This window comes from Nyctereutes procyonoides, unplaced genomic scaffold (assembly GCF_905146905.1).
Source record: "Nyctereutes procyonoides isolate TBG_1078 unplaced genomic scaffold, NYPRO_anot_genome, whole genome shotgun sequence".
NCBI classification, from domain to species: domain Eukaryota; kingdom Metazoa; phylum Chordata; class Mammalia; order Carnivora; family Canidae; genus Nyctereutes; species Nyctereutes procyonoides.
In genome coordinates this window covers 20,719,402-20,741,568 of record NW_026575049.1, presented here as the reverse complement: position 1 = coordinate 20,741,568, position 22,167 = coordinate 20,719,402, and the positions used below count along the sequence as shown (strand labels likewise).

Below are 22,167 nucleotides of genomic sequence, written 5' to 3'. Positions count from 1 at the left end.
CAGTCCTGGAGTCCCGGGATCAAGTCCCACGTTGGGCTCGTGGCATGGAGCCTGCTTCTCCCTCTGCCTGTGTCTCTGCCTCTCTCTATGTCTATCATGAATAAATAAATGAAAATCTTTAAAAAAAATGTTCAAAAAAATAAAATAAAACAGACAAATCTTAAAAAAAAAAAAAAGACAATGGAATTCAGAAGAGACCTCATGAACAGACTCAGGTGGGAAAGGCAGGGTCCAAAGGACCCAGCACATGGGAGTACCATGGGAAGCCAAAGGCTACAGAGGGAGCCCTTTGATAGAAAAGAGGTTGTTGGTGATGCCAGGACAAGACAAAGGGGAAGCAGAGGGTAGGCTGGGCTCCTTCCAAGCTGCTAGACTCCCCCCCAGCCCCACTCCCCACCTCCTGCCTCTTCAGTATCCAGCTCCCACTCTCTCAACTCTTGCCTGAGGCCCATCGCTGGGCTGGGTGAAGTTGGGAGACATCACGTGATGAGACCCACACCTTGCCTTTTGGGGGTTCAGTCTCATGGGGAGCCGGATCAGAAGTGGAGAGGGGCACTCAGTGGTTGAGCATCTGCCTTCAGCTCAGGGTGTGATCCTGGAGTCCTGGGGATCGAGTCCTACATCGGGCTCCCTGCATGGAGCCTGCCTCTCTCTGTCTCTCACGAATAAATAAATAAAATCTTTAAAAAAAATAAAAAGTGGAGAAGGACCAGAACAACATGGGGTGACTGGTGTGGATGCTGTGAAACCAGAGACACGGGAGTCCAGATGCCCGCCAGCCTGGAAGGCTTCTTGGCATAGGTCCTGGGCCCAGGATGACTGCCCCCTGGACAACTCTCCACCCAACCTGCCCCCAAATAAAGAGCTCATTATCCTCTGAAAATGGTGCTCTCCCTCTGGAGTTCAGACCTTCCCAGAGCAGACCCTATGGGGCCATCCCAGGCTCCTCCTTCCCACCTCCCCCTACAACCACCAGTCCCGGATGCCTAGAGCAAGGGCTTGGGGACACTGTGTCCTGAACGGCGCCCCTCATCCCCCCCGCCCCCAGGCCACGGGGTGGGTATTATACCTGGCTCCCAGTCTAAGGCTCAAGTGAGGTCAATCTCAAGCTGCCGCTGATTGACCCTCTCGCCAGTCAGATCAGGGATCTTGCTCCAACGTGTGCATTGTCCCGTGCAGACCCCACCCCCCGCCCACAGGACCCCGCGCACCCCTCCAACGCCCCCCATTTGCCTGCAGGACGCACCCAGCTCCCCAGCAGCCCTGAAGCCCAGGGCAGGCTTCTGTGCCACCTCTGGCCATGCTCAGGCCACCACTCAGCTTGGCTTCCCCTGCTGCAGGGGCACACAGCGGGCCACCCCGTGCGCTCCCCGGGGCAGGGCCCCCGCCTTCCGCCCGCATTAGCAAGCGGCGCGCGCTGCTTTACAAAGCAGACAGGTGCACGGACGTCGCTCGGCCTTCCCATCGACGCCCTAGCTAGGAAATGAAGTCTGTAGCTTCACAGATAAAGAGGTGGCATCGGAACCGTGTCCCTCGGCGCGTGACGCCGAGCCTGCGGGACACACCCCGGCGACGCCCGCGGAACCCAGCGGGAGCCAGCCTGACCGTGCGCATGCGCAGCCCAGCCGCGCTCGCGGAGCCCAGCCCCGCGGCTCCGCCCATAGCCCCCAGGATGCACCGGGCGCGGTGACGTCGCGGAGCGCCTTCAAACCGGCCTATCGGAGGCCGGCGCCGCGCCGCCGCGCCACATTTAAACCCCGGGGCTGGGGAGGGGTCGCCCGGTGTCGCCGTCGCTCGGCTGGGGGTCGCCGGTAGGTCGGGCGGACGGTCGCGGGGTCCCCTCGCGTATCCGGTCGGGGCTGCCCCGAGCGCGGGGGATTCCGTTGTGCCTGTCCGCGGAGTTCAGGGCTGATCGGGCCCCCGGAGCGCCTGGCCTGGGGGCGCGAGGCCCCGGGGCGGGGGGTGGACGCGGAGGGTCCCGGGCTGCAGCTCCCGAGGCCTCCGACCGCCACTGCCCTCCGTGACCTGGCCGCAGCCGCCTGCGCCCTGTGCCCCCGCCCGGCCTTGACCCGGGCGCGGCGGACCTGGGGGTGGGGTGGGGTGGGGCTGGGCCCCGACACCTGCTCACCTACTGGCCCGGTCCTCCCCGCAGTGGCTCCCTGACAGCCCTCCCCGTGGAAGGAGGACACCTCGGAGGGGCCTTCCGGCAGCCAGGAGAAGCAGAGATGGATGTTCCCAAGGAGGACGGTACGTGCGTGCGGCCGCAGCGCCGTGGTCCAGGGAGATGGTTCTGTGAAGGTGTGGGCCGAGCTCCCCGTCCACGTCTTCAAGGGGTTTGCAGCCATCTAGTGTCCTTAGTTTCCAGTTTTCTGCCTCCCCCCCCCCTCCCACCCAGTTCTAGACTCTTCCCACCCCGTCTTGCTGTGTTCAGCCAGTGCCGAGAGCACCCGGATACCGGAGGGGTCGGATGTGATGTTTTCTCTTTGTGTTCGTTTGCTGGTTTCTGCTCGCTAAGAGTTTGTGCAGGATCCCCGTGACTCTCCTGTCTGGCTTGAGCGTCAGCGTGAGAATGCAGCCTCAGGAAAATGAGCGTAAGGCCATACCCTCTTACTCTCCTAAAGCCTTTTGACATCCTCGTATCCTTTGCTCCTCACCACCTCGGGGAGGCCGGGGGACTGGCTATCCCCAACACTGAAGCCGCCCCGCCCCCCGGGAAGCTTTGCCGGTTTCATCACTTGTTCATTGTATCTAGAAAGGTAAATGCTGCTGCAGCCCTTTCTCCTTCCTGTTGTTTCCTCCCTTTCAAGTACCAGTCCCTTCAGTGTGCATGCAGAATCCCCGCTGCTGCTCTGGAGGACTTCACCCCTAATGTCACCCCCTCTCCGTCGTAGCCTTATTTTGTGCCGGCCCATTTGCTCCTGCTCATCATTGGCATACAGATGCAAGTCCTTCCACCTCTCTGGCTGGTTTATCCATCCCTTTGGAGGCTCCTCTTCCTCTGTTGTCTTCTGAAGCTAATGCTCCCCAGGACTTGGTCTGGGGTCTCTTGGTCCACCCCCACCCCCACCCCAGGGCCTTTCAGATATTCCCGCAGCTTTAAACCCCATCTGTTTTGTAGTGGTGCCCACGTTTTGTCTTGAGCACAGCCTTTGCTCAGAGCTCTGGATTCGTATATCCACCAGCCTCTTTGGCATCTTCCCCTTCATGTCTTGCACTTCCAGCTCAATGTGCTCCCCCTCCCACCCCATTCTTAGCCTGCTCTTTGCCCTCTCATGGAAGTAAATGGCCCCTCCGTGTACTCAGCTAAGTTGTGAAGTGGCCACGTTCCTTCAGCCATTCTTTTTTTTTTTTTTTAATGATAGAGAGAGAAAGAGAGAGAGAGAGAGAGAGAGGCAGAGAGAGAGGCAGAGACATAGGCAGAGGGAGAAGTAGGCTCCATGCACCGGGAGCCCGACATGGGATTCGATCCCGGGTCTCCAGGATCGCGCCCTGGGCCAAAGGCAGGCGCTAAACCGCTGCACCACCCAGGGATCCCCCTTCAGCCATTCTTTATGGCTATTTCCACCTTCAGAATATATTTGGATCCATCTGCCTCTTGACAACTCCACCCACCAGATGCCACTGCCTTGTGCTTCAGCCACATTAACTCACCTCCACCTACTTCTGCATTTGTGATTTCAATAGACACGCCTTCTTCTTGGCTGATACTCTACACAGCAGCTAGGGTAACTTTTTAAAAACACAAGTTAGAAAAATAAAATAAAATAAAAACACAAGTTAGATCATAACTCTTATGCTTAAAACCTTCCATAGCTTCCTCTTGCACTTTGATAAAATAGAAGCTCCTTGCCATGGCTTGCAAACCCTCCAGGATCTGGCCCCTACCTGTTTCTACTTCCTGCAGCCTCTCCTTCAGCCACCTAGCTGCCCCCGAAAGGCCATCAGTGCCTTTGGTCTGTTTGATCTTCCAGGCCAATACGTGTACATTGTCAGCCAATTGCCCCTTTTTTATAGCAGATGGAACCCTGTGCTGCATCTTGCTTTTGGCACCGATTTATCTTGATCTTTGTATATCAACGCATGCACTCTTCCTGTTCTCTTGTACCTCTGTAGTGGTCCATCTTGGTGGGGGGACTATAATTTCTCCCATCTGCTGTGGGTGTACATTAGTTTGTGCCCAGTGTCTTGCTTTTTCAAATGCTGCTGCACCCAGCAGCACCATGACTGTCTGTGGGATGTACTCACGCAAGTCTCCTTGCTGGGCCGGAGGACTTGTGCACTTCTCTATTTTGTAGGTGTTGCCTGGGGACTCTCAGGACAGCTAGACTAAGTGATGCCTTCCCCAGCAGTGTATGAGTCGTCTCTTTCCCCACAACCTTGCCCACGTTTTACCACCTCTTTGTGACAATCTGATAGGTGAAAAGTGGAATCTCGGGGTTATTTTTGTTTTATCAGTTATTTTATCTGTTTATATCCTTTGTTAGTTCTCCCATTACATCATTTGTTGTTTTCTTAGCAGTTTGTAGGCACTGTTCATAAATGAGCCCTTTGAGATGTGAGCTGCAAATATTTTTCCCTGCTTATTGTTTCTTTAACTTTGCTCATGGTGATTTTTGCCATGCAGAGATTTAAAATTGTTTTTTACATATCGTACCATCAGTTTTTTATGGCGTCCAGTTTGGCGTCATAGTTAGACCTCTTTTCCCTAGATTATAAAATAGTTTCCTCATGGTTTTTTCTTGTTCTTTTTTTTTTAAATTTTATTTTAAAGATTTATTTCTTTTGAGTGAGCTAGTGTGTGCGCATAAGTCGGGGGAGAGGCAGAGGGAGAAGGAAAGAGAATCTCAAGCTGACGCCACATTGAGTGCAGTGCCTACTCAAGTTCACAACCCTGAGATCCTGACCTGAGCTGAAATCTAGAGTTAGTCGCTCAACCCACTGAGCCACCCAGGCACCTCTTCTTGTTCCCTTTATATATTTTTCCCCTGAGGGAAAATATCATTTATTGAATACACTGTTTCCCCCTTTAATTGATGTGCTACTTTTATGATATACTAAGTTTTCTTTATATCCATCTTGCGTATATCTTGTTAAGTTTATTTATAGGTATTTTTGTCCTACCTAACCTTTTGTTAGGCTTTGTCCTCAGGCATCTGCTTTTATCCTTTAACTGCTTGTAATGGTATTCATTTGGTTTTCTTGCATCTGTAGTCAGAGCATCTGTGCACTGTGATACTCGTACATCCAGATTTTTTCCCTTGTCTCTTATTGGTTGGTGTACTCAGAACAGCGTCCCGGCTGTCGTGACAGCAGACATCATGGCCATGTGCCCGGCTTTCATGGCATTTCCTCTTTAGATTTCCAGTAAGCCTCATGCTGGTTTGCAAGTTAATTTACACAGAGATAGTGGTTCTGGGTGCTGTTTATCAGTATTTCCACTTTTTTTCTCCTTCTTTCTACTTTTTTTTTTTCCTCCTGGGTAAATGCTGGAATTGTACTTGCCCACCCACTTGAATTTGGATTTGGCTCAAGGGACTTGAAAGGTGGCCAGTGAAATGGGAATGCTGTGATGATATGTGTCACTTCTGAGTCTGTAGGAACTGGTATGGAGTTTCTTTAGCACAAAGACCAGGCTTCATCAGCCTGTGTTGTGCAGTGAGGAGGATGTGGAGCAGGGCCCAAGCCTCAGCAGATGTAGAGTAAGGGTGAGAAATACACCACTTGAGGTTCAGGGCTTGTCTGTTACTTCAGCGTAAGTTAGCCTGTCCTGACTGATGAGGTACATTTGCTCCTGGCTTTAGAAGGACTGCTTCTGATCATATCCCATTAAACCTAATTTAGGCTTTTGGCTGGAGATAGATACTTCCTTGTATGACCAAATGTATCTGTTATGTATCTATTACTTTTTATGAAGGGCTTTTAAGATCCACAAGGTATGTTGCATTTTTTCATGTCTTATTAGCATAGATGGAAATGATGTAGGGTTTTCCTTTTAGATCTAGCAATATAACAATTACGTTATTAGATTATGTCAGAGTAAGTCATCCTACAGTCCTGAAGTCCTGAAACAAACTTGACCTAGTCATGATATATTTTTCTTTTAATGTGTTGGTGATTCTGTTAGCTAATAATCCTATTTAGGATTTATGTTATCAACCTGGTCTGTAGCTTTCTTTATTGAGCTAATTCTAGAGGTTTTGGGTATGGTTATGCTTGCTTTGTAGAAGTAAGTGGAAAGGTTTCTTTTTTCTATCCTGTGGAACAGTCTAAATAGTTTCGGAATGATACATTCTTGAAAGATTTGTCAGAATTATTCTGCGAAACTATCTGGAACTTGTGCTTTTTTGAGGACAATAGCTCTTGAATAAATTTGTGCAGTTTTTTGGTGGTAATTGAACTATTAAGTTTTTTTCTCTCTTCTGGAGTCAGTTTTATAAATAAATCCACTTAAGTAATTTAAATACAAAAATAGTATTTTCTAGAAAATTTTGCATTTCAGCCAAGTTCTTGGGTTTATGTGCATGGAGTTGAGCAGACTAGATTATGAATCTCTTAATTCCCTCTCTCTCTCTCTGGTTATTTCTCTTTATTTCATTTGTGCATTTGTGCTTTCTATTTTTTCCTTTATTGGGTAATTAAGAATAATTGAAGTGACTATTTAGAATCTAATTAGGATATTAGTATATTTTAAATTTTCATAATTTTAATAAGTATGCTGTATTGTTTATTAGGATCAAATAAGACATGATTTGTTAAAATGCTGTATAAACTTTACGATATGGAAATAACTGTTCAGCACTTAACGATAATTATTTGTCAAGTATCCGGGCCCTTAGCTGGACATTAAGGGAATTTGTGAGAGCATTAGACATTTTCTGGCTTGGAGGACCTTACAATTTAGTTGGAGCTTCAGAAGGGTAAAGGGACATTTAAGGAACAGCAAGACAGCACCGTGACAGAGGTCAGGTCTAGGTGATGGGGAGGCCCTAGAGAAAAATGGGTGTGGATGGGGTGTTGGAGCTAGGGGAGGGAGCAGTTGCCCCATGAAAGAGATCCACTAATGGGGGGTGATGTGGGGTGGGGGGCTGAGGTTTGTTAGAGGGAGTCAGGCCTCCAGGCGGGGCTGGTAAAGGGACTGTGGTGCAAGTGTGGATAAGGGGTACAAAATGCAGTTCCATCTGGGGTTTCAAGGTGGGCTCTAAGAGGAGATGCTTGTCAGCAAATTCCTATGGAGTCCCAACTGTGCATTTGAATAATTCTGGATTTGTTTTTGAAACAAAAACAGATGTTACGTAGTCTGTAAGCCAGGAAGTTAAGTCTGACGGACGTGAAGCAGGTGGTCTTTTGAAAATGGTCTGTACCTGAAGATGACTTATCTAGCCTTGAAAAACTAGTTGGATGACTTGGTGATTGCATTTTAGATAATATTTTTAAGATAAGGACTTGGATTTATGTGTCAGCTTAGCAAACAGAATTACTGATGCTATTTTAAAAAGAAAACAAAAAAATTTAGATAATCTAGAGCCCTCTATGATGATGTGACTATTAAGATAGTGATAAGGGGGATGCCTGGGTGGCTCAGTGGTTCAGTACCTGCCTTTGGCTCAGAGTGTGGTCCCAGAATCCTGGGAACAAGTCCCACATCGGGCTCCTAGCGCGGAGCCTGCTTCTCCCTCTGCCTGTGTCTCTGCCTCTCTCTCTGTGTCTTTTATGAATAAATAAAATCATAAAATAATAAGGGGACACCTGGGGGCTCAGTCAGTTAAGTGTCTGCTTTCAGCCCAGGTCGTGATCCCGGGGCCTCAAATCAAGCCCCATATCAGGCTCTCTGCTCAGTGGAGAGTCTGCTTCTCCCTTTCTCTCTCTGCCTCTCCCTCTGCTTGTGCTCACTGTCTAAAAAATAAATAAAATCTTTAAAATAAATAAATAGGGGATCCCTGGGTGGCTCAGCGGTTTAGCGCCTGCCTTTGGCCCAGGGCACGATCCTGGAGTCCCGGGATCGAGTCCCACATCGGGCTCCCGGCATGGAGCCTGCTTCTCCCTCTGCCTGTGTCTCTGCCTCTCTCTCTCTTTCTCTCTCTCTCTCTCTCTCTATCATGAATAAATAATAAAATCTTTAAAATAAATAAATAAATAATGATAAGGGGATGAGGTTTTGTCATTGTTTTTATGGCTGTAGAGACTGGTAATGTTTTCTCTTTGTTAGCCCCAACCCTCAAATAATGCTGAACTCTTTCCCCACAGACATTCTTCTCTTGGCTGATGAAAAATTTGACTTCGATCTTTCATTGTCTTCTTCAAGGTAAACAGAGCTGTTTTCTTCCTTTGCCTTGGGTTTAACCACATTCAATAAAGTCTTTCATTTAAATGCCAATGTCATTAATAATCCTTTTATTTAAAATAGTGCAAATGAAGATGAGGAAGTCTTCTTTGGACCCGTTGGGCATAAAGAAAGATGCGTTGCTGCCAGCTTGGAATTAAATCATCAGATTCCCAAAGAACCTCTTTTGCCAGCTTCGGAAAGTCACTTCACCTGGAGTCCTCTCACTGGGGAGAAATTTGTGGAAGTGTATAAAGAAGCTCATTTATTGGCCTTACAGATAGAAAGCAAAAGCAAAAACAAAGCAGCCCAAGAGGTCACAGCTGAAGATCTTTGGAGCCAGGGTGTGGAAAGATTTATACAGGAATCAAAATTAAAAATAGACCTGTTTGAGAAAGAAAATGAAATGAAGAAAAGCCCCAAGTCGCTTAAGAGGGAGACATATTACCTGTCAGACAGCCCCTTGGGGGGACTGCCACTTTTGGGAAACCAGACCCCTTCAGGCATGGCCCTGCCAAGCGCTCCCGTCCAGACTAGCCTCACCCGGACACAGGAACCCCCACGGTCACCCTGCCCTTCTCTGCCTGTGAAACCAAGAACTGCTCACCCTCCACACGAGGCGGGGACTCAGAAAAGGGTCATCAGCAAATTGGTGCCACCCCGAGCTTTGTCTTTTAGAGGGAAAAACATTCATGTGGCCCCAGAGCAGGTAGACACATCCACGTACTAACACGTCTGTCTGGAGAGCTCGGTGCTCCTTGGCGTTTTAGCCCTCTCCGTTTATGGTTCTGATGGAAACTGTTACGGGGAGAAGCTGTTATTGCAAATGTAGTTGTGCTGTGGGCTCAGAAGCGTAGGAATGGCAAGTCCTTTCAGAGCAGGAACAGCATGAGAGCTGGGCTTGGGGTGGATATGCGGGGGCAAGGGCTGCCTTCCTGTTGTGATGCCTTAAGAACACCTCCTCCTAAATGCCATTTGAAATTTTTCCGTTTGCTTGTTACAACACTGGATTTTCTACTCATTAGGGACTTCATTTGCATTGACAAGCAACTTCCAAAAATTCCCCTCCTGGAATAGCCACCTAGTCATCTTGAGTAACTGAATTTGTTTAGATCACTTTCCTCCCAGGAATTAAACAGATGAGCTGTCCTTGGAAGTAGCAGTGGACAGGCGGGCCTTTGGGGGTACGGCTAGCCAACTCTGAGGCACTGGGGTTCCTGGAGGTTCATGGGGCAGGGCACTAGGGTAGGGGAAGGTGCTAGAGGGCAGCTACTTCCAAGCTTTGCTGATACATCTCTGCTTAGGGGAGGAAGCTCCTATTCTGAGGAGAGGCAGACAGGTTGGAGCCTCTGTGTGCTGTTTCTCAGCTCTGATGCTAACCTGGGCCCCAGGCCTCCATTGTCTGAACCAGTTACTGAGGAAGGTCTGGGTCAGTGCAAACCACTCAGCGAGGGCCTGGGAGCTTCTTTTCCCTCTACAAGCACATCTCCCAAACTGACTCCCTGCTCTCAGAACCCAGAACTGATCTGAGCTTAAAGCTTGTCTGCCACACTGAAACCTGGACAGGAGGCACGCTGGCCATCACTTCCCCTAAATAGCTGGAGCTATTCCTTTAATCATACAAACTCCTTTTCCTGGAGACCATTTGGATGTACATTTCTAAAAGCGATGTCTCTAGAATGCAAGTGACGTGGATCTTATGTGTACTGTGTGGACCCAGGCAGGGATTTGTGTGTGTGACAACGGGTGGACTCGGGCAATAAAGAAACTCGATATTAATACATAGTATAATGTGGATGACCCTTGAAAACCTGGTTAGTGAAAGCAACCAGACACAAAAGGTCACATATTGTGTGCTTCCATTTACAGGAAGGGACCATGATAGGCAAATTGTAGAGTGGGGAGTGGGTTAGTGGCCGGCTAGGTGGGCAGGTTGAGGGGTGCAGAGCGACTGCTAAGGGCTAGCAGTTTCCTTCAGGGACAACAAAAATGTTCTCAGATTGATGCTGTGACCGTGCTAAAAACCACTGACCCGTATACTTCTAAATCGTGAATTTTATGTTACATGAGGTATATCTCAATTTAAAAAATGCTATAGAAGAAAGTTAACTGTTTCAGTCCTGTGACTTTATGAGCTGCTATTGCTTCTTATTAGCTGTCCTCGTTATAGAGGGTTATTTATATAAGCATAGGTTGGTTTCATGAATGCCCTTGTATCTATATATGTTAGAAATTTATTCTTTGTTGTCCAAAGAAAAATGGCTTTCAGTACTCTTCCAAGATTTATTATAACTGAGCAGCATCCCTGCTAGAAGGAACGACCTTTTAATGAGTGATTCCTCTCCATACAGCATTTAAAAATTTTTGTTACTAGAACCAGTTTCCTCATTATCATCCTTAAATAATCCTGATTGAGGAATAGCTTTAGAGGATCTCTCTCCTGTTAATGATCTGGCTCGATATTATTTTACTGTTTTTAATGCGAAAGCAAGTGCCGTCATTTTCATCCGTGGTAATTTGGTGGCGGAAGTGAACTGCTATATTCGCTTCAATCTGGTTGCTGAGTCAAGGAATGTGTATAGCATGGGGAAGACGGTGCCTGCAGTTGCTCTAAATCAAAGCTTTGGTGTGTCTGTACTTTACTAAAGAGGACAGTTTTCACATTTCATATTAAAATTTTCAGGCTATGAAAAGGATACCAGCTAGTCCTTCGGGTATGAAAATCCTAAATGAAAAGGAATCCCACAGGGACGTGCCCCCGGACAAATCCAGTGCTGCCCAAGAGCTTGCCGGCATGCCAGCTGGTGGAAGCCACTTGGTCCAAGGCAAGCGATCGCTCCCTGTTCCAAACAAGGTGGGTCTCACCAGGGCTGCGGGTGGGCATGGCCTGTGAGCAAAGGGAATGAAGGGGCAGCGATGTATACACGTAATGTGTCTTTGATGAAAATCCAGTTTAGAAAGGTTGGAGTGGCATCCGTGAGAGGCGGCTTGATGAAAGGCAGAGAGTGTGGCCTGGTGCACGCCAGGGCTCCATGGGCTGAAGAAGGTCAGCCTCTCTGCACATCTGTGTGTCTGTGCTGCTCCCTGCTTCCCTCACAGACGAGATGGGATGTCAGGGCTCGGACACACAGCTCACAGACGATCACCCTCGGCTTTGCTGTTTATTTTCTGGTGTTGTGGTTAAACTGAGCTGTAAGAACCACTGATGTACTTGTTAAAATCGCTAGAAACTGTGCCCTACAGCTGTGGACTCCTTTAGGGAGGCGGGGGGGGGGGGGGAGATAGAGCCCAGAAACCTGCATTTCTGCAAGTTCCCAGCTATTTCTATGCAGGGCTTTGAAGACTGCACTTGAGCAGGATGGCTTGGACTTTTCCTTTGAATTCAAGATGACAATTATTAAATTATTAAAAATTATTTTAAAACACTATTTTTGCATAAAAAAGTAACAGGTGGATAATGAACTCTTTGGTGACTTTTTTTTTAAACATTTTGTTTCACTTGGGCCTGAAGAAAACCCTGTTGAAACGACCTGGTTGTGCTGGCGGTCTTTCGAGAAAGTCCTCTTCCTCAGGGTCCGTTTTGGCTGTGATTTCCAATGCGTGTGCTTCTCCGGCAGCCTGCAGAGGTAAGGCCGGTGGGGCTCTCTGCCCTTGGACCCACCTGTGCCCTGGACCACAACTGTGTGCCCACTCTCACTTAGACTCCGCACAAGGTTCTGGAGGGTTTGCTGTGGTGTGGAGGGGGGAGGTGGGGCCACTGTTTCAGGGTCCCTGCCCTCACCATGCTCCCGGTCCTCTGAGGAGAGGTGCTCTTAGCAGGGGCTTAGTTGAGGGCGGCTTGCAGTGCTGGAGCTGGTGTTAGGCTCTGGGTGCCTGGGACGCATAAGGACGCTGAGACCAGCCTGTGGACATGTAATCAGACACAGGTTTTAAAAATAGGACTGTTCCAAATAATTTAGGGCACCTGACCCTTTTAAACTTGGCATTTAGGGATCCCTGGGTGGCGCAGCAGTTTGGCGCCTGTCTTTGGCCCGGGGCGCGATCCTGGAGACCCCGGATCGCGTCCCACGTCGGGCTCCCGGTGCGTGGAGCCTGCTTCTCCCTCTGCCTGTGTCTCTGCCTCTCTCTCTATCTCTCTCTGTGACTATCATAAGTAAATAAAAAAAAAAAATTTAAACTTGGCGTTTATTTAATCCCCACACCCAAACCGGATTCAATTCGGACTATGTGGTCGTCTTAGTGGGCCGAGGGCCCCATCTAGTGGTAGAGGGGGAGCCCTCCAGTCTTCCCTCCAGGGAAGAGCCCTTCCAGCCCCTCAGGACTCCCTGCTCAGGCCTGTGCTGTTTGCTGTGGACATGTGTGTGGAGTTTGTTCACAAACTGTGAAAAGTGTTAAGTCTGGAATCAGACCGATGATATGTGCAGCCCCAACTGCCCAGTGGTGGTGAAGAGAACTGAAGTTTCCATCAGTGGACAGACCGCAGGACAGTGCCTCCCCTGCAGTGCTGTCACCTGCTCTAGGAGTGCTCCAAGGCCTGTCCTGGCCTCTCTGACACACGGGCCCTGAGTGGGGAAAGGAAGTTCTGTGATATGAGGGGTGGTGAAGTTGGTGGCTGCAGTGGTGCAGGACATGGGCACGGTTTGGGGATTGCTGTGTTCCTACCTCTGATAAGGGCTGAGACGGGCGTTGAGTGGGCCTTATGGTGTGTGTGTGTATTCGGGGATGGCTAGGTCAGACAGGACAGCGTTGGGGAGGAGCACTGAAGCCGGGATGCTATGGCGTCAGCCTTTCTCTTCGAGTTTTTCTGCAGGAGTCCTCCCGGGACTGACGTCTGTGTGGGGCATAGCGGCACCTGAGTACTTTTCACCCACGTCTATCTTCTTTCTGTTTTATTATTTATTTTTATTTATTTATTTATTTTTAATTTTTATTTATTTATGATAGTCACACACAGAGAGAGAGAAAGAGAGACAGAGACACAGGCAGAGGGAGAAGCAGGCTCCATGCACTGGGAGCCCGACGTGGGATTCGATCCCGGGTCTCCAGGATCGCGCCCCGGGCCAAAGGCAGGCGCTAAACCGCTGCGCCACCCAGGGATCCCTTCTTTCTGTTTTAAATAGTGCCCATGATTGCTATGGCCCAACCGCCTAGGATTTGAAGGAACCGGCCAGGAATGACTGCCCCTTCTCTTCTGGTCCTCCCCTGCACCCTGACCAGGGGGTGGGGCATGTGACAACACTGTCCTCTTCTGGCCACTCAGGGTAGAATGTCTGCTGTTGACAAAATCAGGGAAGACGGGAGAGATTGAAATCACATGTAGTTACATACATACATCTTGGTAATTGTGTCTAGAGTTAGTACCTTAGAGCACATGCAGCTAAGCTGTGCGCAACTTAGCCTGTCCTGTGTTTGAGGACATTACCTGATGGGCATACAGAATGTTGCTCACGGGTCCTATTTTTCTCATATGGAAATCATCATGGTCAAAATAATCTTCACTTGAAAACTCCTTAGGTGTTAAGTAACTTCATAATTTAATAACAACATATACTTGAGCGATAACCAGATTTTGTGTCTCCTCTTCCAGCTAGGTCAAGTGAACCTGCAAGTGTCCCTGCGGGTAGTCCCGGGTTGCCATCCAACCCCAGCCAGTCAGGCAGAGCGGGACTCGCCACGCCTCGGCAGCCTCTGCAGACAGGCCCTGCGGGTGCATCCTGCAGGCCAAGCAAGTGGGCCAGGGCGGCTGGGGGAACGGCGGAGCCAGCCAAGGCACCCAGCCCAGCGGCTGTCAGCAGAGCTGGGACACCGGAACAGAGAGGCCCGGGGCCGAGCTCCTGCTCCAGCTCCATCTGGTCTCAGCCTTCTCAGGGGAACACAGCCAGGAGTACGAGAAGGCGTGACTCCTACCTTCAGTGCAGGACGTGGGCCATGCCCACGCCGACAAGTCAATTTAAGATACCAAGGTTTTCTACTGGTAAGGAGTGGGTCATTCATTTCTTGTGTTTTTAAAATATTGAAGAGATTCTATGTAAGGTTTTCCAGAAGTGTTTGTTTTGGTGATGATGGTGTTTTGGCTTTCTTTTTCCTTAGAGCACTTTAAACATGTGGTTCTAGCATCTTCTAGCTTGCACCATTTCAAGCGAGAACTCGGTGGCATTCTTATCTCAAGGTCCTGTCACCGATCCTGCACTGCTCTCAGGAATTCCTGTTTCTTACTCTTTTCAGCATTTTGATTATTATGAATTTCGAAGTGGCTTTCTTTGGGTTTATCCTTCTTACGGGTTTGTGAGCTGCTTTGATCTGAGGGTTAATACTCGTATTAATTCTGGAAAAAAAAAAACTTGGCTATTCTTTCTTCAGATTTTTTTTTTCTTGCCTCCCCTCATTTCCTGGGAGTCGAATTACAAGTATTACCTCTCGTGGTTTTGTACGTCATGGAGGCCTGGTTTCCCCACCTTTTCTTCTGTTTCAAGAAAAGGACGTTTCAAGTCCAGACTTTCTCGGTGGTGTGTCTAATCTGCAGTGAAGACCATCTGGTTAATTTTTTGTTTCTGACATTGTAGTTTCCCCATCTTTGTCCTAACAGTGTTTAAATTCTTGAACGTATTTATGTTGGTTGTTTCAACCTCTGTTTCTTCTAACGCCATCTTCCCTGTCATATTGGGGTCCATTTCTAGTGACTTTTTCCCAGGTGATGGTCACATTTTTCTTTTTCACTTGTTTATTTGATCCTCTGTCAGATGGTGTAAGTTCAGAATTTTTGAATATCTGGGCTTTGTTGTCCTGCTTGAAGGAGCTGAATTTCGCCCTGGAAGGCATTTAAGTTGAGGGTCAACTTGATCCTTTTGAGGATTCTTTTGAAGCTTTGATGGGGCAGGTGTCTGTAGTCTTTACCCTCGGGACAGGGCGGCCCCCCTTCTAACACGTGGCCTGCCCGGGTCCCTGCTGAGCATGCCTTGTGCTTCCTAGGTCTCTACTCTGGCCAGTGGGACATGGGGGTTGCCCAGCCGTGTGCAAGCAGTGGCAGTTGTCCCCGGTGGCCATCTTCATCTTGGCCTTTCAGAGTCTCACTGCGCGCTCACTGCTGTTTCCTGCACAGCCAGGGACTGGGGCTCCCTTCCCATGTCTGGAGCTCTGCCTCTGTAGCTCCCACTTGTCTAGCTCTGCCCTTCAAATTCCAGCCCCCAGCCTCCACTCATCAGTAAGACAGCCAGACTGGCTTGGCCTTTCCCTGCCCGCGCCGGCATGCTGTCTGGTACATTAATCTAAAAAGTGTGTAAAATGTAGAAGGCTGTACAGAGCAGACTCAGGGGAAAAGGTGGTTGTAGCTGCCCTCAAGAAGATGTGCTTCCCAGGCAGCCTGACTGTTCCGAAGTATTCCAGCAGCGATGTCTGGCACAGGCAGCCTTTACAGCCCTGAAGCCTCCTTTTGAGAGGCCGGGCCTCCTCCGTCTTGTTCTGCCGTGATTAGTTCCTCTTCCTCACGCTCTTGTCTGGCTGCTGCAGCGCCAGCCTTCTCACCGGTCAGCAGCAGGGATGGGCTAGGTGAGGAGGAGCAACAGTACTTACTGGAAGTCGTGTTGGCCACTTTCACCTACGTCCCATCGCTCAGGCCTTGGTCGTGTGACTGCTAACCTGCCAGGGATGCTAAGACGTGCTGTCTTCCCGCCTCACTCATTTCTTACTAAGGAGAGGAGAGTGGGTGTTGAACAAACACTAGCAACCTAGTGAACCAAGTTAGTGAACGAGGGGAAGGGGAACAAGAGGTGAGGGCTGACGGGCAGCCACAGGCCAGCTCCTCGCGTCTCGGGACAGGAGTGGTGCGGAGGGATTCTATGGGGCAGGGCTGCTGGCCTTGCAGATCCCTCCCCTCAGGCATGAATGGAAGCTGGGGGAGCCAGGCGGAAGCCCTGCCACAATGGGGAGAGAGATCATGGTCTGGGGAGGGGCGACAGACCTAGGAGATGGAAGAGCGTGCGGCAGCATGGAGGGGCCTCTGCGGGGCACCCGACCATCAGGCGAGGGCTGGAGGAAGAGCAGCCCCGGCACAGCCCCCGGGCCCGGTTTGGACCCGTTGAGTGTGGGGTGCTGCAGGGCTCCGTGTGCCATGTTGAGCAGGCAGTTGAATGTGTGAGTGTGGACGCCGAGGGAGAAGCCACGGCTGGAGCCCATATTTAGGATCCACGGCAGGGAGCTCAGTGTGTTTGCCGGAATGGCTGCTTCGAGGGCGGCCCGTGGCGCACACTCTGTTCGGCCGTGTTTGCTTCCTTTCTTGCCAGGTGCCCAAAGCCATGGCGTGCCTCTGGCCGCCTTTCCTCCAGCTGCGTTGTGTGCAGGTCTTGTCAAGCTGTAGAGGCCACGGGATCTGTACCAGTCCTACCAGTCCCACCGCCGCTCAGCGGCTACCCTCTGCTGCCAGTTCCGGCCCCTTCACGCACCTCCAGCTCTTCTGAAATGGATTCTCCTTCCTTCACAGTATCAGGGACAGGGCTGTCTCCCTGGGTCACACTGTTCCCATAGTCAGTGCTGGCGAGGCTGGCGAGCCCGTGCACTGTTCAGAGCGCACAGCCCTGCGACTGCGTGGCAGCATACTCCTTGTGTGGCTGCGAGTGCTGGTGGTGACACCAGCTGTCCTTGTGGAGGGGACACGGGCACAGTGTGAACAGGGCCCTGCTGTCAGGCCCTCAGTGTATGAGGGGAGCTGCCTGGCTGGCGGCTTTGTCACTTGCTGCACGTGTGACTGACCACACGCACGTCCTCTCCCGTCTCAGGTGAGCCCCCAGATGGCACAACACCCAAGTCCCATCAGGCACAGAGGCCGCAGTCCTGCACGTCGGCGGGAAGGTGAGGAGCCCCGACTCTTAAGGAGGGACCTGCTCATCACCCAGAGGCTTCTCAAGCACATGTGGTGACCCACAGCCTGACCACGTGTGGCCTGAGCCCCGGTCTGTTGGGTTGTGGCCTGAGCTCCCGAGGGCCAGTGTCACTTTACATTCGCCTCGTGATAGTCACAGACTTGTCGCCTGTGTCGTGACATGCCGATCCTCAGCCCCGACCTGGGGTGGCGGCAACACCCACCCTCACAACTCTTAAAAGGGGGCTCTTGTTTGTGCCACGGGCAAAATCCCTCTAAACTGGGTTTTGAATCCCCGCTCCACCATCCCTGGTGTGTGACCTAGTGCAAGTGTCTGGATGTCCCTGACCTGCTTTCCTCACCTGTGCAGGGTGTGGGAGGGGTGGTGCACACTCACCACAGCAGGTACTACAGTCAGGACACGCGCATGCATGCACGCGAGGCCTGGGCCAGTGACCACCATTACTGCCACCTGCTGGGGTCAGAGGGGTCCTGTCCCAGCACTCCTTCGTTCTGCATGTCAGCTGGGAGTGGGGACAAAAGTGAACATGCTCAGGCTGGGCAGCAGCATATCTGGGGCCAGGATGCAGCTGGGATGGGAGTGCTGCTTTGCATGGGGCTGGGATGGGCTGGGAGATAAGACACCAGCACGGGGGCCCTAATGCTGGCTCTGCCACAGACCAGCCTGCACTCTGTGAATCTGTCCGTGGCCCTGGGCTTTCATTTACTTGAGTGTGAACTGGGGAGGAGCCTCATGGGTGGGATCGGATGCTCCCCTTACAGCATTAGCCATGCGGAGAGTCTCCCTTCCACACCCACAGCCAGATGGCCACTGCCTGCCTCACTTTACCCCTGGGCCTCAGTCCTCTCACCTGTATAACGGGACAGTGGTTCCTACCTCCCAGGGTTACCTTGAAGATTATATTTGTTTGTGTTTTTATCTGTTCTTGCTGGAGTTCAGCAGTGGTTCCAGAACCTTACAGAGAGCGGCTGCTTGACTTAGAGCACCCCACCCTCCTGCCCTTGGAGTGATTTTGTTCTTCAGTTAATATTAAAGTTTGTTTTCAGACTCTTTTGAAGCACATAAGATTGTCCTGAGTGATCCACAGCCCTCCTGTGGGCTGCATGTTGGTAGGATGTCCTCGACTCCTTTATTTTAAAATAAGCAGCTGGCTCCACACAGATGGGCGGGATTCACTTGCTGTTGAAGCCACATGTATCACCAAGGGTGGAAGGAGGGATGTCTGAGAAATAAGCGGCAGGTACCCTGATTTACTCATGTGTGCTACTCCTGGGGTGTGTGAACGTGCTTGCGAGCCCAGGCAGGTCCCACTGGGGGATCTGCATTTCCTTATGGAAATACCGAAGGTGACTTTCAGATGTCCTTGGAACCTCTCGTTCCATGCGTCTGTCTGACACCACCTGAAAGGGCCCATCACATTTGATCAGAACCTGCGAGAAGGATGGAGAGGCCACTCATCGAGGAGCCGGAAGCCCACACCGGGGCCTCCCTGGGGGCTGGTGGCAGCCCTTTCTTCCCAGAGCAGACCTCCAACGGGCCTTGCGGGCTTGACTCTTCTACCTTGAAATCAGGACTTTTTACCACATTAGCATATTGGCTGGATGTTTTTTTTTTTTTCCGGTCATGTCTGCTGAAGACTCCAATTTTGTTTTTCCAGGGTAGTTGTGCATAGCACTCCTGCTAGACGCTCATCAATGGTGGCCTCACAAAGCCTTGTAGGCGGTACAAGGACCCCCGTGAGTACGAAGTACGTGTCAGCCCTGCCCACACCTGCCAGCCGTCGGCTCTCTGGCCTTCCGCCGGTGACCCCCAAAACCATGCCCAGAGCTCTGGCTTTGCCCCCGTGTATGTCTGCTTGGCAGCTTTCTTCTGAGCCCCAGAAAAAATCTTCCATGAGGTAAGAGTTTGTTAAACCCTGCAATAACTTTGTCTCCGATTCCCAACACCCCGGAGTTCTTGCGCCAGAATTTTGCCTTGTCTGTTGAGCGAGCCCGGAACCAGCCAGGCCGAGGTTCATCACGTCTGCTCAGCGACAGCCACAGGAGCCGTCAGTGGCTCTCCGAAGCGAAGAGGGCACCTGCTTGCTCTGCCATCACAGTCCTCACTGAGCGTCCTACCCCGGGTGGCTGCTGGCCTGGGCAAGCAGGGGAGCACCTGCCCTGATGGCCCCGTGTTGGGCCACGGCCTCTCGTGGGGAGGAGCCTTTGGGGAGAGGGTCTGTAGATCCACTCAGATCCAGAGCTCAGGGGTCTGGTTCAGTCTTTGTGACCCAGTACCGGGGAGAGACCCACAGTCTGGCTGCTAGGGTCTTGGCCAGGACTGACCACACTCAGGCTTCCTGAGAAACAGGCTCTGAGCAGCTGTTCCACCTGCCTCTCCCACCTCACCTGCCCCTCCCGCGTCCATCTGCTCCAGCCACGCTAGCCCCTCACCACACGGTGGATGGGGCCGTCCTGGCCATCCTCTCCGCCTGGAGTGTGCCACCCCTCCACAATTGCAGTCCATGTTCGAGGGCCAACCTCAGGGGCCTTTCCAGAAAGCCCCACCTCCCTACCCAGTCACTCTATTCCATTTCCCTGCTTGATTTTCTTCAGAGCATCTCTTCTTACTGCCTGAGTGTGAAGTATGTATTTGTCCTCTTACCAGACCCCCAGGAAAGGGGCCCATGTTGTCAGCAGGTTGCTAAACTTTTAAAGCCTAAAGGACCTTAGAGACCATTCAGTCCATTTATTTTAATTCACGAGGAAGCTTGAGGTCCAAAGGGGACTTGCTCATGCTCAGCGCTGTCACGGGCAGAGCTGGGAGGAAAGCCAGCCTGCGCCCCTCCGGATGACATGCCACGTCTAGAATGGGAATCCTAGAGCTAACACTTCGAGAAGTCCCCTCATGAGGTTTTCGTCTTTGTCTCCGGCAGAGCTGCACTAACGAGGGAGCGCCACGGTGAGGCTGCCTCTGAGCATGAGGACTTATCACCTGCCAAGCCTTCCTCCCCTCTGTTGGCTGTGCCACAGGCACTTAACTTTTCTCCAGAAAAGAGTGACTTTACTTTTTCAAAAAGTATCAGCTCAGAAGTAGTGCTGGATGCAGCCCCGCCACCTGGAGATAGGCCTGCTAGTGAGGTACTTGTGCGGTCCTGGCGAACGGAATCTGCCCCCAGAGCCATGTGCTCACTCGGTACCATGGCCCGTTGCCCCAGGGCCTCTGCTGCCAGCCGTGCCAGAGATGGAGTGAGGCCCTCCCGCCTCTAATGGGGACAGAAGCCACACCCCAACCCCTGTTTGATCAGAGGGCCAGGGCTCAGAGGACAGGAAGTAGGAAGGCACAGTGGGAGGGTCTCTAGGAGCTCCAGGGTGGGCTGTTGGCCAGAGGGAGGTGGACGTGGGTGGGAGTTCTGTGGGGGGTGGCCAGAGTGGAGACAACTCTGTCAGCGCAGGCACACCACAGCCAGCCCTTCCCCCCCGAGAGGCCCACCCTTCCTTGGGTTTCCTAGGTTTCCTCAACGTGGTTGACAGAAAGATGCTACAAGTGCCTTTAAACTTATGTTCTCGTCCAGACTCTTCTCGTGGACATCAACCTGGATCAACTTGCCATCACTCCGAAAGCTGAAAGCACAGCTCTCGTTGACCACCCTCTCATTGACTTTGGCAATACTCCAGAAGCAAACGCAGCTCCAGGATCTGAGAGTAGACCTCTGATCGACCTGCTGATAAACACTCCAGACATGAACAAAAACACGGTGTCCAAGCCTCCCCATGAGGTGGCACAGGTGAGAAGCAGCAGGAGGTTCTGTGTTGACCTCGGCCTCGGGTGGTCTCAGTTCTGGGTTTGCTCCTCATACCAGGGCACCTCCCGGGGACCCTTGAGAGTGGCCAGTGGGGCTTCTAAAGTGACATGGCTCACGGCACACTCCCTTGGTGGCGTGACGTTTGAGCAGCACCCAGTCCTGCTAAGGAATCCTGCCCGGGAAGCCCAGAGCTCTCTGAGGCCGGGGGTCGCATCGCCTCCACCCTAGGGTCCCTTGGTGCCTACTGTGTGATGGGAGTACACATGTTGCACGAACTAAGGTCTTCTGTGTGGCATTTCCTCTTTACAAATTCTTAGACGTGACGGTTGCAATGTCAGCGGGCCTGAGCCACGTCAGAGAGGGCTCGTGGGCAGCCGGGTCCTCGGGGAGCTTACGGGCGGCTGGCAGGGGCAACTTGGCCATGCCACTCACCTCCTGTCTCTTCTCTTTTGCAGCTGATAGACTTGGCTTCTCCTCTGATCCAGCTGAGTCCCGAGGCTGACAAGGAAAACGTGGATTCTCCACTTCTCAAGTTCTGAGTAGAGTAGTCCTTTACATTTTACTCTGTTAAGAGAATGGCCAGTCCTAAGGTGGTTTTCAACCCTTAGAAATAAATTTTAGGAGAAATTGTACTAGGGGGAAATATCAGACCTCAGTAGTGGTACTGTGCCTGGAGAGGGTGCGGTGGGACTGGGATTTTGGGCTCCTGAGACCACTGCTGCCTGGCAACTACCCCTCCTCTGCCCTGAGGACCCAGCAGGAGCGTGGAGTTGTAGTTGCTCCAGATGAAGAATTTTGTTTTGAATCTTTTGTATGTAAAATAGCAATTGACTATTTTTAAAATTAAGTTTGTATGAAAAGTTAAATATTCTAGATTTTAAATTAAATTGTAAAATAAATGAAAACGTATTGAAGCACAGCTTGATTTTTAAGGTTATCTTGATTTTTAAACATGCGTTAACTATTTTTATTATTATCGGATTTAGGTTATCCAAACTGTTTCCATAAGTGATTTTCAAAATTAAGTATGAAGAAAAATTCTTTTTTTTTTTTCTTTTAAAGAAAAATTGTCTTAAATGCAGACCCCAGGCCCCACCGCCCAGGTCTGGGGCAAGCCTAGTAAACTGCACTTCCAGCGCACATTCAGGGCCACACCCAGAGGAGAGGCTGCTCCAGAGAGGCGGGGG

At 51.0% G+C, this 22,167-nt stretch overlaps 1 protein-coding gene across 2 annotated transcripts; it reads left to right on the top strand.

Annotated features, from left to right (window-relative positions):
* Positions 1–1,749: 1,749 nt before the first annotated feature.
* On the top strand, positions 1,750–21,899 carry GTSE1 (G2 and S-phase expressed 1). 2 transcript variants are annotated; one of them, XM_055329033.1, is made up of 12 exons: positions 1,750–1,811; positions 2,153–2,247; positions 8,245–8,302; positions 8,405–9,029; positions 11,004–11,174; positions 11,832–11,946; positions 13,908–14,294; positions 17,092–17,164; positions 18,854–19,093; positions 20,111–20,315; positions 20,750–20,962; positions 21,436–21,899. In XM_055329033.1, exons 2-12 carry the CDS (start codon positions 2,226–2,228, stop codon positions 21,517–21,519), a joined length of 2,193 nt encoding a protein of 730 aa, XP_055185008.1. In that variant the 5' UTR covers positions 1,750–1,811; positions 2,153–2,225; the 3' UTR covers positions 21,520–21,899. The 2 variants fall into 2 exon arrangements, with proteins under 2 accessions (XP_055185008.1, XP_055185010.1); XM_055329035.1 differs by lacking the exons at positions 1,750–1,811; positions 2,153–2,247 and adding an exon at positions 2,485–2,591.
* The last annotated feature ends 268 nt before the right edge of the window (positions 21,900–22,167 follow it).